The 22086-nt window shown below is 44.0% G+C and overlaps 2 protein-coding genes across 6 annotated transcripts in view; one reads left to right on the top strand and one right to left on the bottom strand.

The window, feature by feature from the left end:
- Nucleotides 1–5491, top strand: part of FMNL1 (formin like 1) — a 115846-nt gene extending 110355 nt beyond the window's left edge. For both annotated transcript variants that reach the window (XM_044446925.1, XM_044446924.1), the window contains exon 26: nucleotides 2855–5491. In XM_044446925.1, coding sequence (XP_044302860.1) covers nucleotides 2855–2958 — 104 coding nt within the window. In that variant the 3' untranslated portion in view covers nucleotides 2959–5491. The remainder of the gene's footprint in view (nucleotides 1–2854) is intronic.
- Nucleotides 5492–9815: 4324 nt separating this feature from the next.
- The window catches only part of MAP3K14 (mitogen-activated protein kinase kinase kinase 14), a 57888-nt gene continuing 45617 nt past the window's right edge, over nucleotides 9816–22086 (bottom strand). For 2 of the 4 annotated variants that reach the window (XM_044446926.1, XM_044446927.1), the window contains exons 12-16: nucleotides 19877–20206; nucleotides 14127–14233; nucleotides 12260–12404; nucleotides 10603–10703; nucleotides 9816–10127 (exon numbers count right to left, since the gene is read on the bottom strand). In XM_044446926.1, the coding sequence (XP_044302861.1) occupies nucleotides 9963–10127; nucleotides 10603–10703; nucleotides 12260–12404; nucleotides 14127–14233; nucleotides 19877–20206 (848 nt within the window). In that variant the 3' untranslated portion in view covers nucleotides 9816–9962. Of the gene's footprint in view, nucleotides 10128–10602; nucleotides 10704–12259; nucleotides 12405–14126; nucleotides 14234–15597; nucleotides 15751–19820; nucleotides 20207–22086 lie in introns of those variants that run through there. The other 2 variants (XM_044446930.1, XM_044446928.1) reach the window with 2 other exon arrangements.

Below are 22086 nucleotides of genomic sequence, written 5' to 3'. Positions count from 1 at the left end.
AGCTTGTTTAGCTGCTCATCATGAACCCCACCTTGATCTCATCTTTGGGGAAATCAACAGGGAATGCTTGCATGTATAATTCACACTGAGTAAAGGAAACCAGGAGCATCTGCAAAACCTATCAAATTTCTCAGGATGTGCTGTAGGCCAGTGTTATTTGGGGAGGTGGCAGCTGGACCCTAAGTCACTATAGTGGGGCTTGTAATGTTGCTATCATGGCAGCAAATTGCTCCACTTGCTCCCAAAGGGTCTGCTTATCCTACAGAACAGTCTCTATTGTGGCAAGCAAAGCTGGAACAGTATCCTGTTTTGACCAGGTTTAAATTACAAGATGGCCACCCAGCTGGAAAACCAGCAAAGTGAATTGTTAACAAAGATAAGTTTGCTGCAAAAACGTGCTGTTAAAGATAGTCCCAAAGACATTTGATTAATGTAGCTGAGTTTTTGGGGGAGAGGCAGAAGAATGAACAAGCAGACTAGGGTCAAAGTTAGCAACAACTGGGATTGCCATATCCTGTTGGGGTTCAGTTACAGCATAGGCAAAAGCAGTCCAAGGTCATTCACAGGAATTGATCCAGAGCAAAGGATGCAGGAACATTGGAACGAGATGCAAGGGTTCAGGACCCCGAAGAGATGCTGTTTTCCAGCAACCTACTTGGCATGCTTGTGGATTATTGAGCAGGAACAGCCTAGATTCCACCCAAGGTCCCAACTGCTGCTAATTAGGAAGTTTAGCTTTTAACCTGGCACTTCACCTGAGAGGGAAAACCTGTGCTCTTCGCTTTAGGCGTCAGCATTCTTGGGGGCTGGGTGGTCGCACTATCACCTGATCGAACTCCAAGTCATCCTGGGGAGGGGGAAGACTCCCACTGTTTATCCCTGAGGGTCCTGCCTCCTCATCAAATGCGAGCCTGGCTTCTTCCTGAGTCACTGCTTCTGGTTCCTCCTCAGGGGAAGAGAAATCCTTGAAACAAGGTAAGCCAGGCTCCTTCTCAGAGGAGGATTCCTCGAGAGGGGCATGACACATACCAGCAAGACCCCCCCCCCCAAGCTCTTTGGAATCCACCAGAATCCATTAGGCTCCATGGGTGGACCATTTTAATAGGCCTCCCATCTTTACAGAGGGGAATGGTCACCAAGAGTCCTCATCTCATGGAGAGGTGTTGCAATCATAAGAACGGGATAGACCTTAATCTTCCCACTTTCATTTCTCCATCCTTTGGTTCAGTTGACAAAACCGAATCAAGCACATCTCTGTGAATTTGGCCAACAACTTGGTGGGATGGATCCCTGCTTGTTGTGGAGGCCACAGGCCACTTCAAATCTGACAGCCTCATTATGGAAGTTGAGGTCCTCCAGAACCAGCATCCTAGAGGTCCTCAACACCAAGTATGAGACCACTTCTGTCAGTTCATGCAGGGAGACCGATGGGCAACAGAGTAGGTAGTATACCAGCAAAATCCCTATCTAATTCTTGGAACACAGCACAAGAAACAAACACTCAAGATTGACAATTGAAGGGAGAGGAAACCTGGTGAGGAAACTTAGTGAGGGAGTTTGAATTCCTGAAGAGAACCCTCCCAACCCCCAAATGCACTGAATGCCCAGGAAGGCACTGCTGAGATTAACCCCTCCTAGTTACCCCACCCAAGTTTTGATAATACACTCCAAGTTGGCTCTCGTCCACAATTGAATAATGGATGAGGGGGACTTTTTTTGTAGAGACTGTCCAGCTGGAACTGTGAGAAAATGTTTTGTGGAATGGGACAGCAGAATGGGATGGGGTGTGAAGAACGTCTAACAGATGTGTCAGCCCTCTTGCCTAACTAGAGTTCCCATAATTCTTTGGAGGAAGGCAGAACAGATAAACTGCTCCAAGTATGCAATGCATATATTACCATTAGAAATCTGTACATGTTTGTAGAGAACACCCTCTTGTTAGCTTTAGGACTTCACTTGCCTGCTGCTCTTCCTTTTTCTTTCCTTTTCTTGCTGCCTTTGTTTTTTTCCTGGGACTATTCTTTGTTCAGCTCTGAAGACTGTTCCTTTCACTGCTCGGACGGGCAAACGCTCCTCTCGCCTCTTCTGTGATGCCAGCTTCAATGAAGAGAGCCCATTGTAGCTTGTGGCTCTAGGTAATAGTGACATCAAGGATGGGGCTGCATTTATTTGGACAGGATGTGTGTGGCTGCTAGCAGAGGTATGACAGACCAGTTCCTTCTCATGTGGGGATGACCTTTCTGTAATTGTTATGCCAACTTTCTCCTAAGAATCTCAAAATGGAGCACACAGCTCTCCCCCCTCTGTTTTTAATCCTTACAACACTTTCAAGGCTGAGGGAGTGACTAAGGCTGGATTAATCAGAGAGCTTCATGGCCAAGTGGGATTTGCTCCTCGGTCTCCCTCTTACGTCACTTTGGCATTTGGGTTCTCTGTCTTGCTCAATTGCCATGTGAACGACAAGTTAAACTATAGCACGTGCTTACCGTTAGGGTTGTGTTTGTCGTTTATTATTGCTATGAAAGTTCAGTAGCAGCTCATCTTGTGCATTAAACCATTAGGACCTCAGATTAATTAATGGCGATTGCAATGGTGCAGAGATAGTATTTAAGAGGGCATACTTGCCCAGTCTTGAGGATGGGACACAGCGGAACAAACCGCAAGACAGTGTGTGCTGACTGTCCCACATGCTGAGAAACAGAGAATTCTTCCCCCAAAGTACGGTATATGTTTTGCATTCTAGAACTTTTAGGTCATGTAGTTAACAGTGCAGTGTAAACACCATAGGACTATGTATCTGTGTAAAGGCACACTTTCAAAAATAAAACCTAGAATTTGTTTTTTCCTGTGGCAGGCCTGCGGAATCAGCCGTACCGACGGGGGGACACCGGGCGGCACAGTGGCAGGAAACGGATCACTGGGCAGACCCTGCAAGTGACCGCTGACATCTCGCTGTGACAGCCACAAATGGGAAGAGTCAAGATAATCACATCTCGGTTGGGGCAGTGTGTGAGACAAGAACTCGGGGTTCATCAACAATGGTCCTGGACCAAAAACTCCTCCTACCACCAAGGCATGAAATGGTCTCAGGGCAGGATGACTTTCCCTCTGCAATTTTCCAAGCCATTTGTGGGCTTTGCACGTGCAAGTCCTGCTGGTTATGCTGCCCACTGCTTCAGTTTGAACTTGCACAATGTACTGGATACATTTGATTTTCTCATCCTGGAATTACTGTGGGGAAAGAGCCTACACTCTGTGCTACACGGACAGGATATGGTGCTAGAAGGCAACTCAGGCCACTCCAAATCAACAGCAGGCACCTTTCAGTCAAGAATCTTTGTGACTGCGGCCTCCTTTTAAACAAGAGGAAACTGAACAAGATCTAGATTCCTCCTTACCACTAATCTTTTCACACAGCATATTCTGCTTTCTTTCCCCACCTCATTTAGCCAGGCCCTTTATTCTGCTTATTCCTCTTGCTCCAACTCTTGCCTAGAGATGTTGGACAGTTTTCAGGTTGATTTTTTTCCAAGTGAGATAAAAAGTACTGTTTATCAGTACCCCTATGTTTTTAGAAAGGTTGCTATTCAGGAATGTGTAACCTCAGGATCATTTAAGCCATTAAAAAAGAGGTGCAGGAGAGCTACCAAGCCCCAGAAGAGCTTTGAGTTGCTTTTGGATGATACCAAGTATCCCTGCAGAGAACAGCATCCAGCTCCAAAATACTTGCTACCTTCCCTGGAGGTTTCAGAGCAGTTTCAACACTGCAGGACTCAGACTGTGGGCAGCAACTCGGGTTTGATAACAGACTGATTTAGCATGAGTGGCAATAGCCTGTTTTATTCTCCCAAGCCATGACATTGCACAGTGAACAGGAGCCTACAGACAGGCCAGGCCTGCTGCTCCCATAAAATTGGAGCACATCTTAAATCCCCAGTGTGGCTGTTCTATTAGTAGATAGCTTAGGAAAGAGAAACAAGGATGCCCACTATCTGTCTCTGTCTAGCACACTTGTGTGCAGTTCATCTCTGCTTCACATCATGGCCACATTGCTGCCCTTTACATGCAAACTGGGCAGTGACTGAGCAAATGCAGGTGGCCTATTTGAGTCACTTGAGTCTCCCTCCTCTCACAAAGGCTTTCCAGAGCAGTCAGGAATCATCTGAAGTTTGCCTGGATAGAGTGCTGGAGCAAAGGTATTCCTGCTACTAAGGAGAAAGCAGGATTGGAAGCTTGAGATTTCCTCATGACAGTACATTTTATTTCAGCAGGAAGACCGGCAGCCATTCCTGATGTTGGTGGACTGCAGCTCACATCATCTTACAAGGTCAGATGAGCAGTTCAGTAACATCAGTGGGTCCACACATTCCCCACCACTGCATTTAAGTATTGAAATAATGTGGCTTCCTCTTCAACACAACCATCTGCTGCAGGGTGCAAGCTTGGTCAAGGGCACAGAATCTCAGGATTTAAGTATTTCGCACAGGTGCCCCTTGGCCACTTTTTAAACCAACTTGCTGTGCTGCAACGAGTCTCAGAAGTTTTGTGACAATCAAACTAAGACACTGGAGTTGTTCTTTTTCTTGCCACAAGGAGTTGCCCTTTTCTGTGGGATTCTCAACTTGAAGGCATTGCCCAGGGTACTGCCATTGAATTCATTGTGTGGGAACACGTCTGCATAAAATCCAGCATTAAATGAATTGTCTAAAGATTTCTACACCATAATGCCGCTGTACTTATAGTTAGACAAACTCCATTTAGCAACCTTACTCTGTGTAGATCTCACCATGTAATGGCTCTGCAGCCATGCACTTTCCTTCTCATTGGTCTTATGGCTCATTCCCCTGCTCCTTATTGGGGAGTGGGAACACATGATAAAAACAGCAAAAGGTCTCTGGGGGAAAAGGTGTGCCTATCCATCTGTGCAAAGAGCACATTCACTGAATGCAATCTTACTGTAGCCTGGCACAAATCCATCCCACTTGGGGCAGTGTGTACCTGTAGAGATAGTGGTATGCAAAGAGCTGCAGCCAAGTTGCATGCCTTTCACCCTCTTTCTGCATGCAGGTCTCAGCAGTAAGTAATACAACTGATGTTGACATACATTCCCAACCGTTTCTGAACATCGAGTTTCAGCTCGATGGAAGAAAACCCTTCCATATTACCCTGCTCAAGTCTTGAAACTACATGCCTGCTTAGTAGTCCTGATTTTAGATTTAGGCTACCATTGCTTTCTCCTGTAACTTAAAAGAGGCTAAAATGATAATAGCATAGGAGCATACACTCAGCATAGCAACCTCACACACTGATTTATCACACCATGAAGTGGGAGGGTGGTGGGAGGGGGGGTAGAGAATTGAATGTGCAACCTGTTGTCTTTTAAAATGCCTTGAACCATGGAGGGGAAGACCACAATGGCATATGATTGCTACTTTGTATACATTATTTTTATATTTTTTGTGAGTTACATTTACTCCAAAGCAAAACAACAAGCAAGAGTAATAAATATATTCAAAAGATGCAGAACTGTGTTTGGACTCACAATAGCCCTCCTTTGTTGAGACAAAGCAACATGTGAGCGGCGCTCCTTCAGCACAACTCCCGTTAGCGCCACTGTGGCCATAGCAACAGCATGCTAGTGCGGCTTTGGAGGCTGAGTTTTTCAGGCATCACACTCCAACATGCTGAGTAGGGACTGATGCAGAAGCAACTCAGTTATGTCACTGGCCCTAGAATGACTTCTTCTGCATGTGTAGGGAAAGGGGATTCTTTGCAAATATGAAGTAGGCACAGGCTTTGATCTTGGTATCTTATACAAGCAACACAAAGCTGCCACCTCCACTCAAAGCTGGAGATGATGCTGTTTGACACAGACGTCATTGTGATGAGCATTAGCTCAGATGGTTTTTAAAAGGAATTAAATTCAGATAGGAAACTTGCTTCCATCGTTACTAGTCACAACAGCTAATAGAATGCCCATATTCAGGGCTTATGTAACTGATATTACACAGGTAAATTAAGAGGTCTTTTGCCCTCATGCCCTGCTTGGATTCCCATGAACACCTGGATGGATTTTCTTAAGGTACCTAGCAAGTTGGACCCCGAAGCACATCCATCTTGTTCCAGACTGCTGTATGAATTTCTATCACAGTATGAAAAGAATCTATGATCGTTTCTGTATATTGCTATAAGGACCTGTGCCATTTTTGTAGCAGTTCATTGTGCACTGTCAATCTCCCATGTCCTTGGATGGCCTCCTAGCCTAAAAGCACATACGCCTCACAACTGCAAAGCAGTTATGGCCCGGTGATAGCAATTGTGAGCTGGACATCCGTTGTCTGCATGGGGCTTACATTATTGGGAGTGTCAGGCTAGGCACAAGAGAATCAAGTTGCCCCTGAGAATCTGGAGGGTTACCATTTTCACGAATTCATCTTCTGTGAAACAGCCCATACACATATTTATTTATTATTTTATTTATTAAAACATTTTTATGCCGCCCCATTCGCCGAAGCCTCGGGGCAGCTTACAACAATATGAAGATGGGTTTAGATTTCCATCACTAAAGTCCCTCACTAAAACAATTCCAATAAATGAAATCAATGGAATTCTTAGCTATGGCTAATCTAAATCCTATAGATTTCAATTAAATTAAATCTGTGATTAAATCTGGATCATCCCATGCAGCAAAATTCAGAATGGAATATATCTGTACTTATTAGATGCTCTTGTAATTGTGGGCTTCCCACCAAAAATCTAGCAAACTCTGGTAAGTGACAACATGAGTCAAATGGGGCTTTTGGCAAATGAGTGCACTTTTAAACCACAACATAATTAGTGGCATGTATATATTTTGAGTCTCACCGGCCTCTGGTAACAGTAATTTGGTAGCACTCTAAAGTATTGCACCACTTCTAGGCTACAGAAAGAGTTACATACACTGTTTACCTGCTCACCTAAAGCCCAAGGCAGCCTGACTTGAAATCAACTCAAATGGAACAAAAAGCACAAGCAGAGTGCAATGCACAACGCCACCTGGCAAAATAAAGTGGCATCCCTCCAAACAGACTGCTGGCCTGAAAGGTAACTTAGTTTCATTTCATTTCCTTGATAGAGACCTCTACATTAAGAATCATGGTACTCTAGACCACCACTTGAAGGCAAAATAAAGTTGACAGATTTAGTCCCACTGTGATTATTACATAACTTTGGTGATTTAAGATAGCAGCGCTGATGCTAACAAACTGGTCATAGATACATTCCCAGAACGCAGCTTTTGCCTGGTGAGTTCTGTAAGTGATGTATGGGACCATTACTACTACTACTACTACTTATCTCTGCCACCTATAGCCAAAGCTTTCTGGGTGGTTTACAATAGTCATAGAATAATATACTCAGGCCACTCATCCAGATTCTAGCAAGGCCTGACCCTGCTTAGCTTCCAAAGTTAGACAGGATTGGGCACTTCAGGCTACACAGAGGGTTTAGGCTGTGACCATATCCTAAAATAGGGCTTTAGTGCACATGCTCTTGGTTTCTTCCAAATTAGGACAATCTACATTGTACTCTTCTCAAAAACAAGGATACACAAAAGAATACAGAGTCCTGTTCTCATCAGTGCAGAGCAGAGCAGGTATTCAAATACCAGCTGAAATCTGACAGCAAAGCACTTGGTATGAAAGTAACTTGTAGCCCCAGCGCTCCAGCTGTGCATGAACTGACAGCACGCAGTAGATGTGGCCAACTATACTTCCCCTCCAGCGATACAAACCTTTTAACTAAAATTATCAAGGTGCTTAAGCTATTCCCTTATGGAGAAAAAAAACCTGTGGGCAAGGCGTGTACTATAGAGGTGTACAAAATAATGTACGGTGGAAGAAGCAGACAGGGAGACCTTTTTCTCCCTTGCACATGATACTAGAGTCCAGGCTCATCCCTTGAAGCCAAGTGATAGGAAGTTCAGAATTCATAAAAAATAGCATTTCACACAGTGCATAATTCCACAAGACGTGGTCGAGGCCACCAAGTTGGAAGGCTTTAAAAAGGGGTTGGATAATTCATGGGGGGAAAGGCTATCCATGGCTACTAGTCCACACTGGCATATGCTGCCTCCCATACCAGAGACCGTATTTCTTCTGTACACGATATTGGTTGCTGAGGAACATGGGCAGGAGGGCGCTATTGTATTCATGTCCTGCTTGCAGATTCCCATGGCCAGTAGGTTGGCCACTGCGTGAACATAATGCTGGATTGGATGGGCCTCTGGCCTGATCCAGCTCTTCTCATGTCTTTAAGCAAGAGGCCTGCTGAGAGGCTGCCTGTGACTTGATGACTCCCAAATGGTCACTTGGGACGAGTGACCAGTTCAATACGCCAGCTGTGCTCCTTGTAAGAGGAAGTAACAGATATAACCCCAAGTAGATTTGACTAAGAAGTGACACTGCAAGAAAAAGCAATCTCCTTATATGACCTCTGGTAGAGAGTTACCTTAAAGAAGGCCAAGAGGCCCACTTTCATCCTGGGAATGACCCCCAGCCCAAGTTATTGCTTAATTCAGACAGTGGCGGTCCAAACCTAAATTTATCTGTTTGATCCTCCTCTGACCAGAAAAGGCAAGGCATTCCAAGATGTACAGCTTATACAGGGTCGCTCAGGTGGCAGGCTCCACCACTCTTTCAGTTGCTGAAGCCATCTTGATTAAACTCTTGCAAATTAGCTTAGCAATAATTTGAGCTGACACCTACTGGGCTCTGCAGAGACTCCTTTCCCCTCTGAGCTGAACGGCATTTTCTCCAAGTCGGCAAGCAGCAAGCGATGCAAAACCTCCCAGGGAGGTATTGGCAAGTGTACCTGCCAGTCCCATGACCAGGCTGTCCTCCTTTTGGGGCTTTGCCAGCTCTCCTGAGTTACAATGAAAGGCTACTGGCTCCACCCGAGGCAAGCAGCTACAACATGTCACCAAGACGGACTTGAGCAAGTGAGGGAGCACATGCTTCTTGGGTACGACCCATTAGTTAGCAGGCCACTCCAGTCATTACAGCATCACCTCACAAATGTAGTGTTTTACTGACTCTTGAATTTCGGTGCTGAGATTTCTAGAAAGCATTCTTTAAGTTCAAGCTGGCCCTGCCCTGGAGCATGTAGGCAGAGCTGCTTGTTTTTCAGGAAATGGACTGTCTTCCATTCTCAGACCCTATTGGCAGAGCAGGCAATTCAACCCCTACTTTAGGAAAAGAAAGAGGGAACTGTGCCACAAGGCAAACTGACAAACATGGAGAAATCCCACAAGTCAGCAGGAAAAGAAAGAAAAGGAACGGAATCCAGGAATTGGATCTATCTTTTGGTACAAATTGCGGGGGGGGGGGGGGGTCTGTGTCTGTTGAGAGAGACCTATCATGCTATTTAGTTCTTCTGAAGAACATGGTAGGTTACGTATGTATAGGTAATTACATTTGGACCTCACCCTTTATTTGAACCACTGTTTTAAAAATCACAACAAGCCTGCAGAGATAATGACTTGGCTAATGTCACTGCATGAACTCCAAATCTGAGGGTTTTCATCTTAGGTTTCCCATAGCCAAGCCCACGATGCCTAGCTTATTGAGCCCTACATTAAGGTCAGGCCGGATGTCTAAAAATCAGATATTCAGGTTTTCCTTGGGGTTGGTAGGAGGTCAGTAAGGTTAAAAAACTGCCCAGGAACACAGCTCCTCCCGGTTTTCTCAGTCAGTTTCATAAACGCAGATACAATTATTCAATTTCTGTCTTCTGGAGCACAGAAGCTATGCCTGCAACCTTCACTGGAGTCTGTATAAGAGGGCTGGACCAGCAAAGCAGCAGAGGAACTAATTTTCATTCAGTAGTTAATCCCCACCAACAATATTGATCACTGATCTGGAGTTACCATTTCTGACTTTAAAGAAATACTGTAATAAAGCATGGGTGAGAAAAGGCAGTGATCCTTATTGCCTCTTTTCTAGACGACCATGTTTGACCCTCCATCTCCAGCCACAACTGCAGTCAGGGGCAAGAATGCACTGAAGCTCAATGCCTGGATCAGGGACCTCCATGTCACAACACACAGACTGGCCTTCTTTGGTAAAGAAGCTGAAAGCAGAGGCTGGTATCTGTGAAAGCAAAAGCAAAAAAAAGGAGGTGAAGGGAACCAATTCTGCTTCAGTCACACATGGACACTAATCTTACTCACAGTCTACATATATGACAGAAGAAAAAGTAGTGATGTGGCATCACATGCTCTAAAGGAACAGCAGCAGCAAGAAGCTCATAAAGCAGCCTTCCCCAGCCTTGTGCCTTCCAGACATGTTTGGACTGGAGCACCCAGAATTCCCAGTCAATTACTCTGCTGGATGGGAATTCTGGGAGTTGCAGTCCAAATGCCTTTGAAGGCTACCAGATTGGGGAAGGCTATTTTATGTCACATTTAAGGGTCGAACTCCTTAAAAGCGGCATACAAGAAAGAAGTACAAGGTAGATGCAATACAAATAAGTACATAGTTTAAAAATAATTTCCAAGTAGCCCTATTTTATAACACTGAAACCTACCCGCATAAACATGATAGTAGGTATAATATTAGTACCCACCTGGCTGCTGATTCCGATGGCAACATCTCCCACCTTGGCCCCACGGAATTCTCGGATGTAGAGACTCTCCCCGCTAAGTAAATGGATCTCAATTTTCACCCCTGAAAAATTGAAATGTTGTTAAAATTGCCATGACCTGGGGCCAGAGGGAGGGCCCTTTGCTTCAGCTCTAGGGTACATGTTTGTGATGTGAGCTCAGGTGTCTTCCTAGGAGCAAGAAAGGGGCTATGGAACTGCTACTGGTCTGTGCCTGTAGAGATGAGAAGATGGAACTATATGAAATGGTTTCAGCTACTGCTCTTTTACATATGCCAGGAGCTAGTTAGATAGTAAGGCACAGAGCAAGGCTCAAGGGATAGTGATACGGCTTAATGACAAACAAGAGCTGTGAGAAAATTAGTAGCAAAAACATACTTTAAAAAGTTGGGTCAGGAAAAGTTTTTTGAACATCACGGAAATCAGGTATCAATGAAGTTAAGGAAAAGGGTTGAATATAAATTAAGTGGGTGAGCAGCAGGACACTGTGGAAGCACCGAGGTGAAAATAGCAAGCCTGAGGGAACAGCTGGCTGGAACAGTGCCTGCAAGTGGAAGAGGGATCAGCCAACTGGGACTTAACACTTTATTTATATAGTCACTTCCTTTTTATGCTGCCCAATAGCTGGGCCTCTCTGGGTAGCTAAAAGTTAAAAACACAGAAATGAGAAAGAGAAAAAAATAACATCAGAGAAAAAAACCACAGCGATTGCGGCCATATCAGCACAGAGGTACAGCGGTGGTACAAGATAAAATGCAATATTAAAAGGTTCTGCGCAGGCACAGACCCCATATGCGTGATGCGCAGAGTCCACAAAGAAGTAGTTAACTGTTAAAATACTGAAAATCTCCTGGGACCCAGCAATATGGGTGATAAGGAAACATGCTGAGGAAGCAGAAATGTGCCTAAGACTAAGCTGGACAAGGACTACTTTCTTGCAAGGAAGCCAAGAAGAATGTTCAGATCTGGTGAACTGCCCTTGCTTCCCCATAAAAAAATCATGAATTGTATTGCCCTGAGAGGAAGCGATGGGCACATACACGAGCACTTTCACCACCTTCACACAAACTACAGCTCTCAAGACTGCCAAGAGAAAATATGCTAAATCAATTTGAAATCTTCCCCTCTGATTATAAAGGGGAAGCCATGTTGGTCTATTTGATCAAAAAAGCAAAATAAAGCACAAGCATGGTGGCACCTTAAAGACACAAGCTGTGGCACAAGCTATCACAGACTAGAGTTCCCTTTATCAGATGCATGAAATATATCCTCAGTTGGCAGATGCATGGTATTTATATTGTGTACACCTGCATGCTGAGAATAACAATTCATGCACATGACAAAATGGTCTCTTCCATGGATGCTCATCCCATAATAGTGTCAGAAGACCCTTTATGGTTTAAGCACGCCATGTAATAGTCACCTGTGCCCCTTTCAGGAACAAGAGTCTGCCAACTGGAAGTACTAGTAGATGGAGAATGAAGTTCATTCCAGTGTTCTTCTTAATTTTAGAATAATGAATAGCGATTAAATAATCCAATTAACAATTCACATATAATGTAAAAACAGAGACACCATACAATGGAACAATCATGCATTCAAAACAGCATGGAGGCATTACCATCAAAGTAAGTAGGCATATCAGTTTGTCTGCTGCGATGCAGCCAGCTGTTCCAGCTATTGCTCTGCCCGTCTGTTTGGCTGCTCCATGAATGTACTCCAGAACTCATGGTATCCTTCAGACTGTGAAATGTTTTCAACGAGCCCTGGAAAACCAGAAAGCAAGAGCAAATCTATTTCCCCTGCTGGCACACAAAGTCAAATGTTAAGCCCTGCATGCTCCCATCTAGAAGGGCACTGTCTTTGCTTCACATAGGCCCGTCCCTGGCACATGCTAAGGACTGGAAACCTGGATAGGGCATTTAGCAACCAGCATCATTCTGTGCAGAGGGCAAAGTGCACATGATCTTACAACCTTCAGAATGTATTCGCTTCCTTTTGGCATGCAAGTGAAAAAGTAGCTCAAAAACTAAGCCTGCCACTTTGATGATATTTCTGTTAAGTAACACAAGCAAGAAAAACTGGGCAGAAAAGGGTTTTGCTTTACTGCTGTGCAGGTGCAGCCTGGTCTGTTTGTATGAGCATTAGAGGCTAGGGGGCATTCTGGGTGTCTTTAAGGAAAAGAGGGAACCTGTGCAAGTGCCACTCTTCCCCGCTCTGAAACTTTTTGGAGGGAAAAGATGCATCAACCAAGACTTCCCCTATCTGTGGCATTTGAATGACCTGGGCAGTATCGCATTTAGAACCCAGTAGACCTAATGCATAGTTACAAATTGGGCCATTGAGAGAGAGCAGGTGTGTTTGTTTACCAGATTTATACAAGGGAACAGTCACTTGTATCAATCCCTGATTTGCTCACAGGATCAAATGCTGAACAGAGGTGAGTGTGAACCATCCCAGAAAAGCTCCTCACTATTCTTTCCTAGGATAAGTAATTATGAAAAGCAGGTGTGGGGTGCCTGTAACCCTACAGATGTTGCTGAAGTGCAGTTTCCATCATCACTGACCACTGGCCATACTGGCTGGGGCTGATGGATGGTGAAGTCCAACATTATCAGAAGAGCAACAGGTTCTCTTCCCTGTGATTGCTTAATTTTGATGAGTAGAATTTCCAGTTCTCCAGCAAAGCACAAGGATGTGGGAATAAATGGCTGTGACTGGAGAGAGTTGCCTTGAAGGTGCCGTGCATTCTAGTATAAGAACGGCCCTGCACCTCATCTTTCTTTCTCCCCCAATATTGTCTAATACAAAATGCAAGAAGCAATGACACCATGTTTCTGGATATCAGTCAAAGAAGTGAGGAAGGGATTGGGAAACTGAGAGCATGGCATTATGTCACATGCTGTTGTGTATTTGTTATTATTGCTATTGTTGCTAATATTAAATTACACTTACACCCAGCCTTTCTTCCTCTTGCAAGAAACCCAAGGTGACTTACAAGGTCTTCCTCCTCTCCATTTTATCCCCACAACAACAACCCTGTAAGGTAGGTTAGGCTGAGAGTCTGCAACTGTCCCAAAGTCTCCTAGTAAGCTGAGTGGGAACTAGAATCCACATTTCCTGAGTGCCAGTCCAACAATTCAACCACTTTCACAACACTGGCTCTCATTAATGAAACACTGATGAAAAAGGGGAAGTGGGTGGCTGTTATGTTTGGGGCAGAAATTGATGCCTAGGTTGGGCTGAAAAAAAATAGGACTGTCTTCTTGGTGATGACAGGGCACCACCTCAAAATCTAGCCTGCATAAACAGGGCAATAACATATTGCATAATAACCTGCATATATAATACACCAAAATGATATCAGATCCAGAAGGTGTTTCTGGGATGCCTTCACCAAAAAGAAATCTAGTGCAAAGCTTATGGGAATGCCCAGACCTGAGTCTCTTCTGCTCCACAGGGTCAACAGCCTATACTGATGTACTTGCCTTCTCATCGACCTCTGATGGGAGGCAGCTATCCAAGCTGAAGAATGAAAGCATTTGTTCCTGTTCCTCCAGAGAGAAGGGTTGAGAGAGGCTGTTCAGAATCAGCTCTGTGAGAAAGAGCACAGATGAAAAAGACAGTCAAAGACTGCATGTTCCTACTCTGGGTCCTTCCAGAACAAACTCCCTGCTCAATGCAACATTCCAGTTTAAAGCACCCCTGACATCTGACTGTCCAGTCTCTACCCGAGTACCTCCAGTGATGGAGAGCCCACCACTTCCCTAGACAGTTTGTTCTAATTCTCAACTGCTCAGACCTTTGTGAAGTTTTTCTTGTTATTCAACTAAAAGCTGTTTTCCATTAAGCCAGATATTTCATGTCCCACAATCTGGGAAGATTGAGAATATATTATGGCCCTCTTCTGTGTGACAACCCTTTAGGAACTTGAAAGGTATCATACCCCCAAAGACACACACTTCTTTCCATCTTTTCTCACAGGACTCAGTGTCTCGTCTCCTGATCACATCCCTCTTCTGAACCTTTTGCAATTTCTGACTCTATCTAAAATTATTTTTAGGTTACCCAAATTATTTCTAGGTGGAACCCTCTCAAGACAGTGAGAACCAGAACTGGACCAAATATTCAGTCTGCTCAGGGCACAATAGAGTGGAACTATTCATTCCTGTCATTTTGAAACTACAGCTTTTATTGATTTTCCTTTTCCTTCTTTGCAGCTGCTGATTCACATTCAGCTTTTGATCAGGGACTTCTCCAAGATCTTTTTCACATGTACTATTGCCAAGTCAAGTATGCTACATCTTGTGCCTGGGCATTGGATAAAGAACTTTTTTCTGTTAAATTTAATTGGGTTTTTTAGACTGTTCATTTCTGCCAGTTTTCCAACCTATCATTTTGAATTTTGTTTCTGTCTTCTAGGACAATCCCACCCAATTTTATCTGCAAATTTGATAAGCATTCTCCCACCTCTTCCTCTAAATCATTAATACAGAGTACAAGATGCAGAACTGAGCACAAGTTTGCCAACTAATAAACTTAGTTTTAAACAATTTATCATGCACATTTTAAATCCACATTTAATACACTAACCTCTAGCTCTCCTTTAATCCAACCCTTCTAAATTCAAATCATCCATAAAATGTCCTTCCAATTAAACATACTAACCAGGAAAACATGAAAAATAAAACAAAAAAGATAAAATACAAATAATCCTCAATACAATATTAATGTCAAACACAAAACATTTTAAAATATGTATATTTCAGTACAGTATTTCCTGTACTGTTGCATTTAATTGTACCTTTATTTGTCTTTATGACTGTTTTAATTATGTTTCTGTTTTACTCTTGGTTTTACTATAGCTATCTGCCTTGAGCATCTACTTAAAGAGGAACCAGAATCCTTTTCAGCTAAACGAGTACATACCAAAGACCTACATGAACAAAAATGCTTGCCTGCTGGTTGGAAGAGGGAGCCAACTGAGCTTCCCTTGGCAGAGAGTTCCACAGCTTGGGAGTCGCCACCAAGAAGTCTCCCATCAAATGTGCCACCAACAGCAGTGAGGATAAGAGAAAGAGCTCCCCCAAAGATCTTAAAACAGAGTCACGTCTGTATGGGAGAATGTGGTCTTTCAGTTAGTTTGGTTCCAAGCCATATAGAGCTTTATAGGTCATAACCAGGACTTTGAATAATGCCCATAAACGAACAAAACCAGTAAAGCTGTTGTAACAAAGAAGTCGTATGTTCCCTGTAACTAGTCCTAATCAACAGTGTGGGCCAGCTGATGTCCTGAAAACCTTTTGAAATGCAGCCCCACGAAGAGTCTACTACAGTAGTCCAAACAGGATATCACTAAAGTATGTGTCACCATGGTCATATCTCCTGGAATGGACAGACTAGCCTCAGCAGTGAAAATGTACTTTTGGATAACAGGGAATCCTGGCTATCAGCCTGATTTGCCTTTTAAATAGTCCTTTGCCCAAATCCAGCATGGATTTAGAACTAGAACGTCCTTGGATCTTGATGGAAAGGAGAGAGATTTGTATCTCATCAGCAAACTCAGGACATGGAACCTCAGATCTTCAGATCACTTCTCACAGTGGAATGGTTGTTAGACCATCATTCTTGGTCATCAAGAGGGTTTAGATCCATCTGCTACATCTGAGGAAGATGTGGATGCAACCAGGGATGGCAAACAGAATGAACTGTAAGACCAGACATCCAGATATGACATCAAGATGATCAAGAATAAGACAATGTCAGGGGCTGCATTAGCATCTTATTCACCCCATGAAGCTGATTATATGAGGTTTAGGACAAACAAAAGGAAGTACTTCACACAATGCATAAGTAAACCATGGAATTCATTGCCATGGAAAGTGGTGATGGCTACCAATCTTGATGGCTTTAACAGGGGATGGGTCTGATTCATGAGAGGAGGCTATCAATGGCTACTAGCCTTGCTGACTACCTCTTTAATAGAGGTGGTATGCCTGCATACAACAGCTGCTGAGGAACATGAGCAGGTGGAGGCCTTGCACCGATCCTGTGGGCAGCTGGTTTGCCACCAAATGTATGGAGTGCTGCACTTGATGAACTGTTGGTCTGATCCAGCAGGGCTTTTCTTATGTTCTTATGAGAGAATCCCTCATAGCATAGCACAGCAGGCTACAACTGTTACCTGAGGTCTTCCTTGATGCCAGCACAGTGGACATGTATCTTGCTGAGCAGACCTAACTGGTTAACAGGCCACATGCAACCTCTGGAAGGTCAGCTTCAGAAAAGCAGAGTACTGGTGGGTGATTGGTCTTTCTGAAGAGGAAGTTCTTCCTCTACAATAAAGGCTACTGGGTTGGCCATTGAAAAGTTAACCAGTTTGGTATATCATTACTGTGATGGCCCCTTTGGTACTATTAGTATGACTCCTGCTCATTGGTTTTCATTCTTCAGATCTCCATGGAGATGAACTGAAAAGGTAGGAATGCCTGAGGACCATTAGGTTGTTAAGGTATCTAAGAACTCAGCACCTTCTGCTTGGGAACAAATGCTGAATCTTGAAAGCACTCCTTCGTGTGGAGAAATGAAGAGGCTGAGGCAGGATAGGTGAAGCTGTATCACCAGCCCCTTGAAGGCCTCTAGATGCAGAGACCATTCTTCTGGGACTAGGGGCATTCTGCTGAGCCAGACAGTCAGAATGTTCAAAATACCTTTTAGGAGTTCTACTCTGATGGAATGGATAGGAGACCGCGTCCACTTGAACAGTTTCATGGTCTCTATATTATCATTATTATCACCACCACCACAATACATTTCTGCACCACCCATAGCTGAAGCTTTCTGGGCCGTTTATAACATTTGAGTAATCCATCCAGATTTCAAGCAGCCCCGACCCTGCTTAGCTTCTGAGGTTAGGCAGTATCAGGCACTTCAGGGTAAGGATCTTGTATTTCTGCACTGATGTAAGTCTTGGCTACAGTGTTATCTGTCCTGACTATGATGTCTTGGCCTACCTTTTGGAAGGCAAGGTAGCAGAGGGCTACACAAATGGCCCTCCAAGCACCCAAGAGCATGAAAAGCCCAGGCCCTTGCAGAGATGGTAGCTGATCAATCCCAGGAAAGCGACAGTGCTTTGGAGGACTATCATCACCTCAAGCAGGAGGCCAGCAGGGATCCCATGAAAAGGAATGCTCTTCTGCAAAGGAGCGCTCCCCTGGAGAAAGTGGCTCTTAAAGGCTCGGGCTATGGGCCTGAGTGGGGCTCATCATGCTATGATGCACAAAGTGTCTACCCTGGTTCCAGTGCAACTGGTTCTGGCAACAACACTGCTCATTCACAGCACCAGCATTTTCCTTCTCGTTTCCGGGACCCTGCCCTGTGCCCGATGCTCTATGCTCATGGTGTGAGGGCTCCTGGCTTAACTCTGCTTCTGGGTTGTGTAATGTACCTGACTGCCTATCTGTGCTCTGAACTATGCCTGTTACCTTGAGCATTCCTGCCCTAAGCTGCTCCTCACAGCACTGAAACTGTTTGCCTGTTTTGATACCTTCCTTTTTGGAGAGCCCCTTCATTCAAGGTCTGCTTCTTCCAAAGCAAGACATGGGGAACGTCAGATAAGGTGGCAGAGCCTGAGGTGGGAGTAAGTCTGACAGCACAGAAGCCCTGGTGCCAACCAAAGGCTAGCCTGGAGCCATACATTCATCCCCAGACTCAGGTGCTTACTGTAGGACTTCATCAGTGTGATCTTTGTGATCCTGTTGATTTCACAGGGGTGGGAGCAGACTGCAGCACAAAGGTTAAGGGAAGACCCTGTGGCAAGTCTGATGCTGAGGCCATCTGCAGGCTATTCTGCCACTTGGCAGAAAAGCCATGGTTTTTCATCAAGAGGAGACCTGGGCCAACCAGCAAGTAGACAGTCAGCCTCCGTTTATTGCAAACAGATGAGGAAGCCATATGAGGAAGCCACCATGTGCCACCACCATGTCTGTGGCTTTTAAGGCTGCTCCTATAATATGGCACAAAAGTGTGCCATCCAATTTCTTTGGTACTCTTTAGTAAAAGCGTGGCTGGAGTCAATCTGATATCCCTTGCCCAGGAAAAGGAAGCATAGGGAGCGACTGTTAATGGGCAGCATTTTCACACTGGAGACACATTATTGAACATCAGATACAGCCCTCCTGGGAACAGGTGGAAAAACACACACAAAAGTTGAGAGGGACAAGATGAAAACAGAAAATGAAAGAAAATCTCTGTCCAAAAGGGACAACTGATAAAATTGTTGAGGAAAACAGCAAGTGCAGAGGACATTCCAAATGCTGCTATTGCTGTGGTGGCTGAAAAGGAACTGAGAGGGAAGCCGCTCCCACCAAAGCTCCACTGAGCTCTTGAATGTTCCAAGGTATGCTCTGTGCAAGTGTAGAACCTGTATGTGAGCCACAGACACCAAAAAAAGAGGAAGGAATTTTTGCTACCTTTTCCAGGGCAGCTGCCCTGCTAGACTCAGGACTCCGAGACCAAAGCAGTATGTGATGATGGCAACTCGGACCTCACAATGGGAGCTATGCTGAACAGCTGGAAAGACCAGGTGTGCAGGGAGGAAGAAGAGGTTTCAAGGCAGAGCAGTGCATCATGAAGGTGCTTGAGCCTTTCCTTCACCAGCAGCATCAGTTTTCCAACTCCCCTCTTAGCTTGGCTCCAGAACCAGAAGGTGCTGCTTTTCTGCTTGAAACAACACCCCCATCCCCACCCGGCAGGTTTACAAGTTTTTCAGTGCAACGAGCATTTGCAGGCATGGATCTTAGCACTTACTTTGTCCCATTAGTCTATATTTTCTTAGATTCAAGATTTATTCCAGAATTCTACTCATTCTGGAATAAAGGTCACACCATCAGTAACCACACTTGATTTTAACATATTCTATTTCCTTCATGGGATCCTATTCAGTGTTTTAGTTTGTCTTTATTTTTTAAGCCACTTTATCTAATCCTATCAACATTTCCTTCTATTCTGTTACAGTCAATAAGGGCACAAGGCGTATCAGAGTCACACCCATCCTTTCCTTCCCTTCCCGAATGCATATGTACCATGTTTGATCCTCCAAAGAAGCAGTAAGAATCAGATAGTACTCTACAGGAATTCTAGTAGGAAGGAAACTATGCAAAGATGGGAGACCAGATAATAAGGTGGCAAACAACATATTTTAAAGGTCAAAAAAGCTTATGTGCAAATCTATCATTACCCAACTCCACCGGCTGAAGATCATGTTCAAAGGTGGTAGTTCTCCATTCTGTTGAACTGCCCTTCTTGGTACTGAGTGGAGCTGGGATGGAAGGCTGAAGAGAATCACACGGCCACAATAACTGCTCACACATGCTGGGGTGGCTTGATTGCTTTTTTTCGGTCAGACCCTGACTGAGGAGTAGCTGGCTGGAACTTCTGGCCAGTATCTTTAGGCTAGCAGGAGTTTCAAGTATTGGCAAAGGTGGCTCAGAAAGACTAGTATCTTGTGAGATCTGTAGGCACCTGGATTCTCTGCATACGCCTTTCAAGGGGCTCTTCAGGCCTCCCACTACAAAGCAAAGACACAAAGTCGGGAGAGCAGAGTTAGAGCAAGTTAGAGCAGAGGAGGAAAGGACAGCAACACTCCTCTTCAGCTACTGGCACACGTTTGTTCAAGACCAGAGTCTGAAAAGATTTCAGAATATAAAATCAGATCTTCTCCATCCCATGTGGCAGCCCAGTGAGCTGAGGAAAGATCACATCCTTGTGGGATTATCAGGGTTCTAGCAGTGCTTTACCCAAGAGCTCTCCAGGGGAACATTCTTCACATTTCCTTCTAACTTCTTATAAAAATTGGCAATGGGAATTTTGGAACGATAGTTTATTCTATGTTCAGTTTCCCTGATATGCAGGGACAATACACACATTACACAGAATGAGCTGGAGGGAGGAAAGGAACTTGTATATTTTAAATGCTGCTCTATTTTAATTTTTAAAAATCTCTGTGTGGCAAATTAGCATATCAGAAGGTGGTTTCGTATAACTGTCATCCTGCTGCTCCATGGAAGGAGTACTTTACATCAGCCAGCTGTCAGATGTATGATCCACCTGCACCTGCAGGACAAATGACTGTGGAATGTGCTCCTCAGAGAGGTTTGCCTGGCGCCGACTTTATATTCTTTTCAGCGCCAGGTAAAAACCTTTTAATTTACCCATTATTTTAAGGATCGAGGAATTTTAACTTGGTTTTAATATATTTACAGTCATATTTTGTTTATTACATGTTGTTTATTTATTGTTCTTACTATTGTAAGGCGTCCTGGGATGATTTCTGTGTAGGATGGGGTAAAAATATGATAAATAAATAAACTTGTACAGTTCAGAATTCTTCAATACATGTAGAGCTGTTCCTGGGCAGAAGAAAGCAACAGCTAGCTCAGAGGTAGATGAAGCACTATGGGCAACAGACCAACATGACATTGCTGTTACCATATCTATCCCCATCTATCCATCCATCCATCCACCCATCCAGCTCAGGGTAAATTAATGACACATTTACTGTTGAAGGAATCCAAGGGATGCCTGAACTGATCCTAGGTAATAACTGGGAAATACTGCTGCAAGGAAGCCACACTGAAATATTGCACATATTATCCAGGCTGAGCATTCTGAATGACAAAGAAATTGCTCTTTTTCTGTCCCAAGTCATTCCCCAATACCCTGCAACCTCAGTTCTGGAAGAAAACAAAGCCAAAATGTATATTCATTAACATATAAAATATGTACATTTTTACATATTTAACATATAAAATATGTACAATTGCAATTGTAACTTCTTCTGCACCATAGAATATGCAAAGATCTATAAATGCTATGTACGCACTGTCTATAATAACATTTGCTGCAGCCAACATTGGCATCTATCCTGGAAAGCATGGAGGAGGGCAAATACAGGAAGCTACCTAATACAGAGTCCAACTGTTATACAGAATATATCTAGCTTAATATTGCCTAGACTGACTAATTGGCTTGCCAGGGTTTCAGACTGATGTCTTTCCCAGCATTACCTGAAGCTGCCAGAGAGTGAACCTGACACATTCTGCATTAAAAAGCATGTGCTCTGCCCTTTGCCTAAAGCGATCACTCCACTGAGATGCGGAAAATTATCCAAGTGAGCCAGCAAGTCTTTTAAACCTTTCTCAAAGCAGCAGCATTCTGCCCAATGACTTCACAAGCTCTTTAAACCCCCACTAAATTCCAAATTTTAAAAAATTGCCAGTGAGGTACTATGAGAGGAGGCAGGATTTAGGGTAAGACAAGCACTGTTCTCTATCTGCACAGATAGAGAGATATCAGGATAGGGGTTGATATGCTTCACAGACAGAACATCAACAAAACAGTTAGATGCTCACATTCTAGAGAAACCAAATAGCATTATTGGGATTTGAT

This window comes from Varanus komodoensis, unplaced genomic scaffold (assembly GCF_004798865.1).
Source record: "Varanus komodoensis strain SLA01 unplaced genomic scaffold, ASM479886v1 scaffold50, whole genome shotgun sequence".
Taxonomy (NCBI): domain Eukaryota; kingdom Metazoa; phylum Chordata; class Lepidosauria; order Squamata; family Varanidae; genus Varanus; species Varanus komodoensis.
The sequence above is the reverse complement of the archived record's forward strand: the minus strand, read 5'-3'. Positions and strand labels throughout refer to the sequence as shown.